A 13,378-nucleotide genomic window follows, 5' to 3' on the forward strand; every position below is an offset into this window, starting at 1 on the left:
GGGAGGGAGGTGTTTGGGTCCTCTTGACAGGGCTCATTACTACATCACTATTGCTTTAATCAGTGGCTCCCATGTTGCTCCCTTGTTGGCTGGCTCAAGGCTGTAGGCAGTCAATTTCTGGTTAGGCCTGGGGTGAAATAGGGAATCTTCTGACTGGTCCTGGAATCAAACATGATCTTTTCAATGTGTTGCAGAATTTGGTTTGCAAATAGTTCATTGAGAAGTTTTGTACTTACGTTCATCAGAAAAATTGATGTATGTTCCTTGTCTGGTTTTGGTATCAGGGTAATACTGACTTCATAGAGTAAGTCTGGTAATGTTCTCTCCCTTTCTATTTTTATGGACTAGTTTGAAGAGTGTTGGTATTCTTTTTTAAAGGTCCATTCCAGTTTTGGCAGTGATTAATCCATCTGATTAATCCATCTGATTCTGGACTTTTTTTTTTTTTTACCTGAAAAACGTTATTATATCTTTAGTCTCATTGCTCACTATAGATCTGCTGAAATGTTTTATATCCTCTTGATTATATTTTAGTAGGCCATATCTAAGAACCTAGCCATTTCTTCTTGGCTTTTTGAATATAAGTTTTTTGTTTTTTTTTTCAAGACAAGGTTTCTCTCTGTGTTGTTTTGGTGCCTGTCCTGGATCTCACTCTGTAGACCAGGCTGGCCTCGAACTCACAGAGATCCACCTGGCTCTGTCTCTCGAGTGCTGGGATTAAAGGCATGTGCCACCACTGCCCGGCTGAATATAGGTTTTCAAAATATTCCCTAATTATCCTCTGAATTTCATTGGTATCTATTGTTATATCTTCTTTTTCATGTCTAATTTTATTAATTTGATATTTCTCCTTTTTAGCCTAGCCTAAAAGCTTATTGATTTTTTTTTTAAGCCAGGTGGTGGTAGCCCACACCTTTAATCCCAACACTCAGGAGTAGAGGCAGGTGGACATCTGTGAATTTGAGGCCAGCCTGGTCTATAAAGCGAGTTCCAGGACAGTCAGGGCTACACAGAAAAACCCTGTCTTGAAAAACAAAAAACAAAAACAAAACTGACCAGCCAAATCACAATACAGATTAAGTTTCAGTTGTGTCTTCCAGCTCTATCTTTTTTGTGTCTAAATCCATAAAGGGCATTTGGTGTTGGTAATGGAGAGGGAGCCACTAATAAATACTCTAACCCTCCCTAGTGACGTGCTCTAAAAAACCAACACCAAGGCACACAGTAGTATCAAAGATACAATCACTTTTTTTTTCAGTGTTTTATTTTTTGAGCTAGGGTTTCTCTGTGTAGCTCTGGATGTCCTGGAACTCATTCTGTAAATTAGGCTGGCCTTGAACTCACAGATTTGTCTGCCTCTGCCTCCAGAGTGCTGGGTTTGTTTGTTTGTTTTGTTTTACTTTCATGAGCTGCCAAGAAGTGTGGGTTCTTAGTAGTTGGATAAAATATTTTATAGGTGTCTGTTATGTCCATTTGATCTATGGTGTACTTTTAACTTTGAGGTTTCTTTGTTGACTTATTTTGGTGTGGATAATTTTTCTGTTGATGAAAATGGAATATTAAAGTCACTCACTGTTTGTCTCTTTATGTTCAATAGTGTTCAGTAGTGTTATTGAAATTGGATATACTGAACAGCAGTGGTGGCGCAGGTCTTTAATCCCAGCATAGGCAGGTGGATCTCTGTGAGGCCAGCCAGGGTTACAGAGTAAGTTCCAGGAAAGGCTCCAAAACTACACAGAGAAACCCTGTCTCCAGAAACATAAAACAAAAACAACAAACAAAATCATTTTATCTTAACGCATTGTTTCCTTTGCTAATATATATTAACCTTTACTTTTCTGAGTAATTTTTGCTTGTTTTAGCATATCTGATTTTGTGTTCATTTTTAAAATTAATAACTGATATAGTCATCTTGGTAGCAGTTATTTCCTGTAGGGTTTGAAATGTACCATTCTTTGCTTTCCTGGTTCTTAGGACTTCTGCTGAGTGGTCTGTCTGATATGAATTCTTATGAGTTTGACTTTGATTTGTCATTTTTGTCTTGCAACTCTTTTATTATAAAATCCTTATTACCATATAGCTTTCATTGTACATTTTCATACATAGGTATAATATATATTGATCATATTCATCTCCTGTTACCTGCTTTTCCTGCTCTCATTCCTGATCTCTTCCCAACTACTCCTCCTACTTTTTTTTTGTATATGTGAACAAGTGAATTTAATTAAAGTTACTTGTAGGACATGGGTGACTCACTGTGGCTCTGTACATTGATGAAAATGTCTCTCCTTTTCCCAGTCATCATGAACTGCCTAGAGAACCTCTTGAAACTTTTAATAGTTTCTATTTTCAGAACTGGACATTTAACTGTTAGATATATAGAGAGGTTCTTTTCTGGGTCATGTATGTTCATTCTCAAAATGCCTTTTGTGTTTAGATGTTCTTTCCAGAAGAACAAGATTTCTCATATAATTGTATTGAACAGGTTTTCTTTGTCCTTAGTGTTTAATTTCAGCTGCTTGTACCCAATGGATTTTTATTTATTTTAATCAATTAATTAATATTTTAGACAAGGGCTAACGTGGTCCAGATGGTCCTTGAACTCCTAATCCTCCTGACTTCACTTTTCAAAATATAGGATCACAAGTATGTGTCATTATGTCTCACACTATCCTATGGATTCATTCTTTTCATTTTGTTTCTTTTCCTTCCTTAATCTTTTCTTTTTTCCTGCCTTTATTTTTTGGCTTGCTGCCAGGGATTCAACCTAGAACCTCAGATAATGCTAGGCAAGTGCTCTAGCACTAAGCCATATCCCCAAATCATCCCATGGATCTTTTTCTTAGGTTTTTAATTTAAATGTGTTTTTTATCAGTGAACATTTTGCCTGCATGTATGTATATGTGTGCCTAGTGCCCAGGGAGGTCAGAAGAGAGTGTCGGATACCTGGAACTGGTTGTTGTAAACCATGGTATGGGCTGTGGAACTGAATCTGCGTCCTCTGTAAGAGCAGCAAGTGCTTTTAACCACTCAGTGATCTCTAGTCTAGTTCATGAATTCTTTAGTTTTATTTTTAATTTATTCCATGGATTGTTACTTTGGCTTTCTGGTCATGCTGATCTATTTATTTAATTTCTTAGTTGATGTCTAATAGAATTTCTTCACCCTTATCTTCCATCTCTGGTATTGTGTTTTCTGCTTGGTTTAGTCTAGTTTTTATTTCATTTTTTCAAATTAATGTGTATGAGAGTTTTACATTCATGTTCATCATGTGTCTTTCCTGATGCTTGAAGACATCAAATGAAGGCATTGGATCCCCTTGAACTGGAGTGAAGGAATAGTTGTGAGCTACCATGTGGCTGTTCGGAGTGAAACCTGGTTCCTCTGCAAGAAGCAATAAGTGCTCTAACCGCTGAGTCATAGCCAGCCCCTTGATTTTAGTGTACTGATGAAACTTTCCACTGTGGTTTTCATTTGATTTATTTAGTTTTTCATTTCTACTAGCATTTCTGTTTTTCCCTCCCACTTTCTTCCTTTCCCTCCAAGTCTCTATTCTGAACTTCTCATCAGTGTTGCTAATTTCACATCTATCTTTCAGGCTTTTGAAATCTGGATCCACAATTGACTTCCTTACTCAATTTATCTGCTTGTTAGTTTTCGAAAATAATTTCTACAGACAGACTTTTGAATTCTTTGTTCAGTAGTGGGGCCACCTCAGTATCTTTGGATTTAGTAACTGAAGAGTCAGGATCTTTTGTATGTGCCATGTTGCCTTGCTGTTTGATTGTTCTTTACACACCTGTCTGTATGGGTTATATTGGGGGAGTTTCTTACTGAGGAACCTTCTCTTGAGGAGACAATCTCAACTGTCATTTAGAGAAGACAAAACTAGGTGCTGTAATAACACTAAATCAAACCTGATGTGGGAATACACTTAAAATCGATTAAAGCCAACTAGTATGACACTAATGACCATAGAACAGAAAATAGCAAAAAGAACAGGATAAACTATCACCTTAAATTTTATTTAGGATAAAAGTAGAAATAGTAAATGAACAAAATAAAAGTCAAAAGAAAGCCAAACCAAAATTAAAAGAAAAAGAAGAAAGGCGAATGTTAGGAAGACAAAAAAAAGCACAAGAAGGGAAAAGTATTGCATATTAATGAAAAATGCATAAACAAAATTACAAAAATGTAAGAAGAATAAAAAAGAAAAATTTTAGTGCGAGGGAAATTTACACCATTATATAACTTTTGAAATCTGTACTATGGATATATTTTTATGCTTATTTTTCTTTAATAATAAGAGCAACAAAAATTCAACAAATAATTACCTATTTTTTTAATTTTTGTTTTTTTAAAAAGACTCAATATGGCAGTTCACACTTAAAATGCCAGCACTAAAATAGCTGAGGCTGGAGGATCCTGAGTTCAAGTGAACTCAAGGCCATCTGGGCTATATAGCAAGACCCTGTCTCAATGCCCGCCCCCCCCCCCCTCCTTCCCAATACATAAAGTAAAAATAATACTGAGATTACAGTTGGAAAAAGGGAGAAGAAAACTAAATTGTAAAGTGCTAGCACCCTTTTCCCTGGATACTCTAATATTGGAGTCTTCAGGTGGAAGGGGTGGTCAATTGAAGTTGGAGTCTCTTCTTTTTCCTATCGTTTAGGAGGGCGCTGAGCCTGGACCAGTCAAGTGTCAGATGTCCGAACAGAGCAGTCTTCATTTTAGGAGCTTCCCTTCTTTGCATACCAGATCCTTTGCTGGCCACTCTTAGATTTGCAGCCTGTGGGCCATGCAGGTTGTCCCGTACTGCAGAGACTCCCCAGTTTGTACACCCTGGATTGGCCATGTTCAAGCCAAGGGGTGTCTCTTGAATGCATTGGGGAGTCAAGAAAGCAGAGCACTAACATCTATACTGGAGGACTGTGTTGTCTCAGTGCTTTGAATACTGCATTAAATACCCTTCAGGAGGGCAGAGGCTGCAGAAGTTGAGAGAACTCCGCCGGACCTGAGCTTCAGAGTTCTTAGTCCCACCAGCAGAGAACTTTGCAGCAGACAGGTGGCTACAGAGGTTGGGCTCCCTGCTGACCTTGGGCTCAGGGCCTGTAAGACTGCATCTATCCTCAGATGAATGGGGTCTATTACTATCATCGGCCACCAGACCTTTCAACGCCCAAGCCTCCTGCTGCACAAACTCAGCATGTCCACATCTGGCTCTCCATATACACAACTGCCCTCTACTGCGGTCTCCTCCTACCCAGAGACTGTGGCATATTGTGTCCCCCCCCTTCTCCGCCCTTTGTTCCAGAATAGTTCATGCCTTAAATAGTAGGCCTCCTCTCAAAAGGGCACCCAATCACAGCCCTTCAAGACATGAGTGAGAAAATGGACTCATGTCCACTGTTGACTCATCATATAGTTGGAGTCACTCTTTAACCAAATCCCCAGCTGAGAATGCAGCCCTCTGCTGGGTAGGTAGACCTGTCAATCACTTTATCAGGGCTTCCTGGCCTAACTTTGGATGAGGCTTCTGTGTTAGGTCTTGTCCACATCCTGTCCTTCCCAACCAGGAAGTCCTAACATTTTTAAGTATAGCGGAAGGGAAGCTTACCAAAAATGCAAAGTGGGCCTTAGTAAGTAAAGGCAGGCAGTTCAGAACTGTGTTAAATTTTTTTTTCTGGGTGTGTGTGTCTGTTAATTGTCATTGTTAATAATCTTAATTTTGTCTTTTTTTCTTTCTTTCTTTTTTTCAGAGCTGAGGACCGAACCCAGGGCCTTGCGCTTGCTAGGCAAGCACTCTACCACTGAGCTAGATCCCCAACCCCAATAATCTTAATTATAAGCTTCAGTGGAAGCTACCCACTTTCATCTTTTTAAAATTATCTTTATTTTATGTGTATTGGTGTTTTACCTACATGTATGTCTGTGAGGGTGTCAGATCTTGGAGTTACTGACAGTTGTGAGCTGTCATGTGGGTGCTGGGAATTAAACCTGGGATCTCTGATAGAGCAGTCAGTGCTCTAAACTGACCCATCACTCCACCAGCCCCCCTACCTTTCAATAAGTTATTAAATAGAGGCCTAAAAATAGTGATTGGAAAGTATAATCAAACCTCACGATGCTAGAAAGGGCAGTAATCCCCCCCTTTTTTTTTTTTAGCAATATTGTTGAAATATTCATGTACACTTCATGAGACTTTGAGTATACTTAAGAGCACTCTAATTTAGAATATTTAATCATTCCCCCAAAGAAACTTTATATCCACCAGCATTCATTCTGCATTCACCTGTCTCTCTAGCTCCTGACAGCTACTCATCTACTTTGCAGATTTATCTGTATAAGCATTTCATATGAATGAATCGTGTAATGACTGTTGTTTTGCATATTGTTTTAGAGGTTTATCCATGTTATAGCAGGTTTTTAATTTATTGTCATATATACCATATTATTATTATTCATTGATGGACATTATAGTTATTTTTCATTTTCAACTGTTGTAAATATAGCTGTGAACATTTGTCCAAATTGTAGATATACATTTTTATTTATCTTGCATATGAGTGTAATGGCTGAGTGATCTGTTTATTCTTTTGACATGTTTAATACTACTTCACAATCCCATCAACAGTGTATAAAGGTTCTGTCTTCTATATTCTCACCAATACTGGTTATTGTTTCTTTTTGTTTTAGCCATCCTAGTAGGTGTGAAATGAGATTTCACTGTAGTTTTGACTTGTTTGTCCCTATGTTAACGGTCTTTTCATTTATCTTCAGCAAAAGTGTCTGTTCCAGATCCTTTGTCTATTTTATAATATATTTTTTCTTATTGTTGAATTTTAAGTGTTCTTTGTATATTTTGAATATAAGTGTTTTTTTTATACATTACGATTTGCAAGAATTTTTTTTCCCATGTGTGGTAAACTTTCTTTATGGTATTTCTGCTATTGATTGATTGATTGATTGATTCCTTCCTTCCCCTCCCTTCCTCCCTCCCTCCCTCCCTCCCTCCAGACTTCCTTCCTTCCTTCTTTCCTTCTGACAAGGTGTCATGCAGTTCAGGCTGGCTTCAAACTTGCTATGTACCTTAGAATTGTGTAAACTCCTGGTTCTCTTGCGTCCACCTCCTAAAGTACCAAGTGCTAGGATTATAGCTAGCACTATATGCCTAGCTTTTTTTTTTAACCCCCCACCCCTGGGAACAGAGTTTCTCTGGGTAACAGCTCTGGCTGTCCAGGAATTCTTTGTAGACCAGGCTGGCCTTGAACTCACAGAGATCACTCGTGTCTGTCTTTCAAGTGCTAAGATTAAAAGTGCACCAACATTGCCTGACCTTTTTTTTTTTTTTTAAAGGATCTTATACTGTGCCCCTGATTGGACTATTACTCTATATTGACCAGGCTGGCCTTGAATTAGAGTCAGTTCTCCTGCCTATAACACCCAAGTTGGGAGATTACATGCGTATGCCACTATGATCAGCTTTTTTTTTTTAGTTTAAATGGCATTCAGTGTATATTTTTTTTGTTATGCATCTCACATTATACTTAAGAATCTATGTCTTGGGGGCTGGAGAGATGGCTCAGAGGTTAAGAGTACTGACTGGTCTTCCAGAGGTCCTGAGTTCAATTCCCAGCAACCACATGGTGGCTCACAACCATCTATGAGATCTGGTGCCCTCTTCTGGCCTGCAGGCATATATGCAGACAGAACACAGTATACATAATAAATAAATAAAAAAAATCTTAAAAAAAAAAAAAGGAATCTATGTCTTAAATACTGAGATCCTGAAGACATACATGTTTTTTAAGGCTCATATTTAGCTCTGGATCATTATGAATTCATTTTTCTATATGATATGAGAGGTGTCAAAGAAGACATGCCGTTGTACTAGTAACATTTCTTAGGGAAACTCTTCAGAATTTTGCGATTTCTTTTTCCTCCAGTGGGACAGGGTCCCACTATGTAGCCCTGGCTGTCCTAGAACTCACTCTGTAGACCAGTTGACCTGGAACTCACAGAGATCTGCCTGCCTCGGCCTCCCAGAGTGTTGAGGTTAAAGGCTGTGCCACTATACCTGGCCAAGCATTTTCCAATCTTAATTTTTCTTATTTTATAAAGTAGTAAAGTGAAGATTTGTCGCATTTTGATAGGCTTTTCTTTACTCTGGTTTACATCATTAGTAAACAAAGCTTAGTAAATAAAAAGGGTCAGAATGATTGCCCATGAGATATATCTTCAAAAATAATCTCTAGGGCTGAGGATGTGGCTCAGTTGGTAGAATGCTTGTCTAGAATTCATAAAAACTTGGGTTCAGCCTCCTCACCACATAAAATCTGGTGTGTTGGCCTATGCCTATAATCTTTTTTATTTATTTATTTTTTACTTATTTAAAAAAATTCATTTTACTCACCATCACAGTTCCCCCTCCCCCCTTCTCCCGCTCCCTTACCCTCCTCCTATGTACTCCTCAGGGGGTAAATCTGTGTCTGTAATCTTAATACCGAGAGGTAGAGGTTTAGAAGTGGAGGTAGAGGATTAGGAATTCAATATTATCTTCAGCTACATTGGCTAGCCTGGGGTGCATACATAAATTACCATAGATCAAACTAGATGTGAGCTCTTCTGTTTTGTGACAGGGTCTCCTTATGTAGCCCTGGCTCATCTGGAAATCACTATGTAGACTAGGTTGGCCTCAAGCTCACAGAGTCCTATGTGCCTCTGCCTCCAGATTTAAAGTGTATGCCAACATACTTGGCCAAATGTAAACCCTAAAACACAAGTTTGGGTAGTAATGGTTTGGTGTACTGATTTATGTTCTCATAATTTCTCTTTCATACATATCGTAGAGGTGTTTCTACCTTACTAGCCAGAAGATCTGAATTCAGCTGCATGCTCTTAAATATATATACATGCTTTGGGCCCCATTCTCCAACTCCAATTGGAAGCTATTGTTAGCATAAGTTCTTAGTAGATTTCTAGTTCCATTAGAAACATGTGCTGCCTCAGTGGTTTCAAACCCTTGTTCCTAGGGTCCAGTTTGAGAATAGTGTTACAGGGACTGTGATTTGGAGATGAGGAAGGGGCTTTTTTTTTTTTTTTTTTTTTTTGAGATTGGTCCCTCACATCCTGTTTATCAGCACTTTTCTGAAATTAGGACTACTAGGGAAAAGGGTCTGCTTATGTACCATTTTAGGGTATAACTTGTATTTGTTTGTTTTGAGACAGAGTCTCACTGTATAGCCATGGCTAGTGATGAACTCACAGAGATGGTCCTGGCTCTGCCTCCAAGTGAGCTCTGGAATTAAAGGTGTCTATAGAAGTTTACAGAACTATAGTCCATTCTTTAAGTCTGTTAGTGTTGTTCCTCCCAATCAGTCTGCTTTTCTCCCAGTTCCTAGCTGGAACAGCCTGAAGTGAGTAATTTAGAAATTTGAGCATTTCAAGAAAGGCCTAGGAGAAGGCACAGCTGCAGGGCTTTGGAACAGCACAGATAGAAGTGTATGCTTTCTGCATGGTTTCCTGGGGTAGTTGTCTCAGGGGAAACCAAGTGCAGAGAAGACCAAAATAGTGCAAGGCAGGGAGATAGGATGTGGCCAGTTGTCAGTGTTGTCTGAGCCCTGCGTGTCTCCACCCACTAGACCTGAATTGGCATTGTCAGGGTGAAGCAGTGTACTACAAAGAACTGTTTGTTTGTTTTGTTTTTTGAGACAAGGTTTCTCTGTGTAGCCCTGGCTGTCCTGGTACTCACTCTGTAGACTAGGCTGACCTCAAACTCAGAGATCCACCTACCTCTGTGATTAAAGGTGTGCACCACCACTACCACCACCACCACCACCACCTCCACCTCCACCACCACCACCACCACCACCACCACCACCACCACCACCACCACAGCCCACCTCAAATAACTATTTTTAATTGTGCATAGTTTCATATTTCTCTTCATTTTCTCAAATTACACACCACCAAAAATAGATATTGGCAGCCATAGAATATATTAAAAATATGTATCAAATTGCCAGTTGTGCTTTATTATAGTTTTGTTATTTTGTCTTTTTTTTTTTTTTTTTTTTCAGAGCTGAGGACCGAACCCAGGGCCTTGTGCTTGCTAGGCAAGCACTCTACCACTGAGCTAGATCCCCAACCCCTATTATAGTTTTAAAATGATTTTGTTTTAAAGACTGCATTGCTCTGTACCCAATACAAATTATAACTGTATAGAAATGTTTTCAAAATCAGCAGTCCCTATCAGGTGATGTGTCTTAGTAGTAGAGTATGGACTTAGTGTGTTTAATGCTCTGGGTTTTATTCCCAGTGCCACAGAGTCAGCAGCCCTGCTTTAAAATTGTAAATACTTTTATTATACTGTGTAATATAATACATTCAGCATAACATTATTGATTTGAACTAATTTGTTGCACTGGTGTTGAGTTACTAAATATTATAAAATTTTTAGTCTTCAGTTTTTTACCTTCTTAATTTACTTCATATTCTGTTTGTATAGATAGTGCCAGTGGTATCTTCACCCATTTTAAATGTTCCAAATTCATAAAGAACGCAAGCCTGAGACTGGTGTCTCAGGCCTATAACCCTTCACTTGGGAGGCTGAAGCAGAGGATTGCTGAGATAGAAGCCGACCTGGCCTGCACAGTGAGAGGGTACTGAGTTAGACCCTGTATTGAAGAAAAGTGAATGCAAGTCATACGTTTTTCCCAGCCGTGCCATAACCAGGCCTGGCCCTTCTCAGTCTACAAGATTTGAGGAGACTGGGCATGTTCAAGATGGGATGGCCACAGATGACACAAATTTTCTCCTTCTTAATTGTTTGGGGCCAAAGGTTGAATCCAGGGATTGAGCATACTACAACTGGAGTATACCTGGAGTCCCTTCCCAAACTTGGCCTTTTTGTGAAGAAGCTAATGTCCTTATTTAACAAAATGACACAGCGGAGTGATGCCTGCTTTCCTTCTGCGATCTCTGGTCTGAGTGGTCCTTACTCTGCTTTGAATGACTGGGTTCCATTATGCTTCATTGAGGGATCAAAGGACAAGTTAATAGGAAATACCACAGATGAAGTGTATTGTCAGCTTCAGAGGTTTGACTAGCAATTGTCTACATTCTCATCTCATCTGGGATTTGAAAATGAGGTTTACAAATGAGAAAAAAAATTCCATGTAGTGCTGGATAGTTTTTAAGTGTTTCTTAAAAAACACGAGCTCTCTGCTGTCAGAACAACAAAAAACAATTTTTAAAATGAAAAGTTACATTGACAATCTTACTAGGCTATAAATAAAATTTGTGTATTAAACTTTTTGTTGACACTTTTCAACTAATTGAAATCTCTAAAAGTTGACTTACTAAACTTATTGAGGGGAAGTATCTCAGTTAACAGATTAGTCTTTTATTAGAGTAACCCTTTTTATGGGATTTTGAATTTTTTTGTCTTCTTTTAGATGTCTCTTGCAAATCAACTAGAAAATGACATTCTTCCTTTTCAGCTACGACTAATTGATGCTGTGATTTGGTTCCATACTCTGTAGAATTATGTCTTCTATATTCAGACTTTTCTTTGTTTCTACTCATTGAAAAATAATTTTGTGAAAATATTCATAATGAAAAATAATTTTTAATTCTCAACTGTTCAGCTTCCATAGAGACTGCACTTCCAGCTCTTATTGTTCCCATCTTGGAGCCCTGTGGTAATTCGGAGTGCCTACACATTTTTGTAGATTTGCATTCTGGAATGTTCCAATTGATGCTTTATGGACTTGGTAAGTTACTAAAGGTAGTCACTCAATGTAAGAATTTGTGTCTGTGTTTCTGTTGTGTGTTTTGCCTGCATATATGTATGTGCACCACATGCGTGCGTGGTACCCCTAGAGGTCAGAAGAAGGCATCAGATCTCCTGGAATTGGATGTTACAGATGGCTTTGAACCACCATTTTGTTCCTAGGAATTGAACACCTGGCTCCCATGCAAGGGCAACAACTGCTCTTAACCCCTGAGTCATCTCTCTGGCCCAAGGAAAAGTATTTTTAAGAAATGCAAAACAAAAGTTAGCTCCTACAGTGTGTAGGAGGGCACGGTGTGTGCAGTGTTGAAGTAAGTATGGAGGGAATAGTGAGCTGCCTTGAGCTCTTCAGTAACAACTCAGAACTCATAGATCTGGTTTGAATTGGTTCCTATCAGAAGTAAGAGTTCATTATGTAAAAATAATAACTGTGATGGTTGATGGTCTTTATCTATTTGTTCAGGAATTCAATTTCCATTTCACCACTAATAATGACGGAGAAATGACTACTAGGAATCCACTAATGAAATTTGTTACTAGAGAACATACTTATGACAATATAACTGTATAATGACTTGGGAACTGGAGCCCTGGAAGAATTTTTCTCTGGCCTTAACTCATTAGAAATCAGTTTGATTTCTAGGCAACTGGGAACTAACTATATTCCTAGCCCTAAAGTTTGATTTCTAACTTGTTCTGTTACTGAGTGGGTGTTTCAAATGATATATATTTAACTAAGAACAAAAGCATTTTCTGTGACTCCTCAAACAGTGTTCCTAAATATGGTTGTATGTTTTCCATTTGAAATGAATACTAAACAAAATAAACTGAGTAAGGGATTTTCTGATTCTGTCATGTGGCTATAAAGGTAAACAATTTTATTATTTATTTATGTATGTGAGACAGGTTATATAGCTTTGGCTTGCCTGTAACTTGCTATATAAACCAGGCAGGCCTTGAATTCATAGAGCTCTTACTGTCTCTGCTTTCCAAGTTGGGATTAAAGGCATGTACCCACACCTGGCTAAAAAGGTAGATTTTTAAAAAATATATTATCAGCTCATGGAAAAGCAGGACTTTGAATCACATATTTATGATAGATAATGGCATATGGCAGTGATTTTTTAATTTATTTTATAATTTAATTTAATTTTACATATCAGCCATGGATTCCCCTGTCCTCCCTCCTCCAGCCTCCCCCCCATCCTCGATTCCTATCTCCTCCAGGGCAAGGATTCCCCTGGGGATTCAGCTCAGCCTGGTAGATTCTGTCCAGTACCCTCCTCCCTTCGCCCAGGCTGAGCAAAGTGTTCCTGCATAGGCCCCAGGTTCCAAACAGCCAGCTCATGCACTAAGGACAGGTCTCGATCCCACTGCCTGGGGGCCTCCCAAACTGTTCAAGTTAATCAACTGTTTCACTTATCCAGAGGGCTTGATCCAGTTGGGGGCTCCTCAGCTATTGGTTCATAGTTCATGTGTTTCCACTAGTTTGGCTATTTGTCCCTGTGCTTTTTCCAATCATGCTCTCAACAATTCTCGCTCATACAATCCCTCCTCTTTCTCACTGATTGGACTTCCGGAGCT

The 13,378-nt window shown here is 38.8% G+C and overlaps 1 protein-coding gene across 1 annotated transcript in view; it reads left to right on the top strand.

Moving 5' to 3' along the window:
- Med14 (mediator complex subunit 14) overlaps window positions 1–13,378 on the top strand; it is a 95,868-nt gene that overhangs the window by 27,509 nt on the left and 54,981 nt on the right. The window contains exon 11 of the mRNA XM_059251158.1: window positions 11,649–11,774. Within this exon, the coding sequence (XP_059107141.1) occupies window positions 11,649–11,774 (126 nt within the window). The remainder of the gene's footprint in view (window positions 1–11,648; window positions 11,775–13,378) is intronic.

Source organism: Peromyscus eremicus, chromosome X, assembly GCF_949786415.1.
Source record: "Peromyscus eremicus chromosome X, PerEre_H2_v1, whole genome shotgun sequence".
In the NCBI taxonomy this organism is placed as follows: domain Eukaryota; kingdom Metazoa; phylum Chordata; class Mammalia; order Rodentia; family Cricetidae; genus Peromyscus; species Peromyscus eremicus.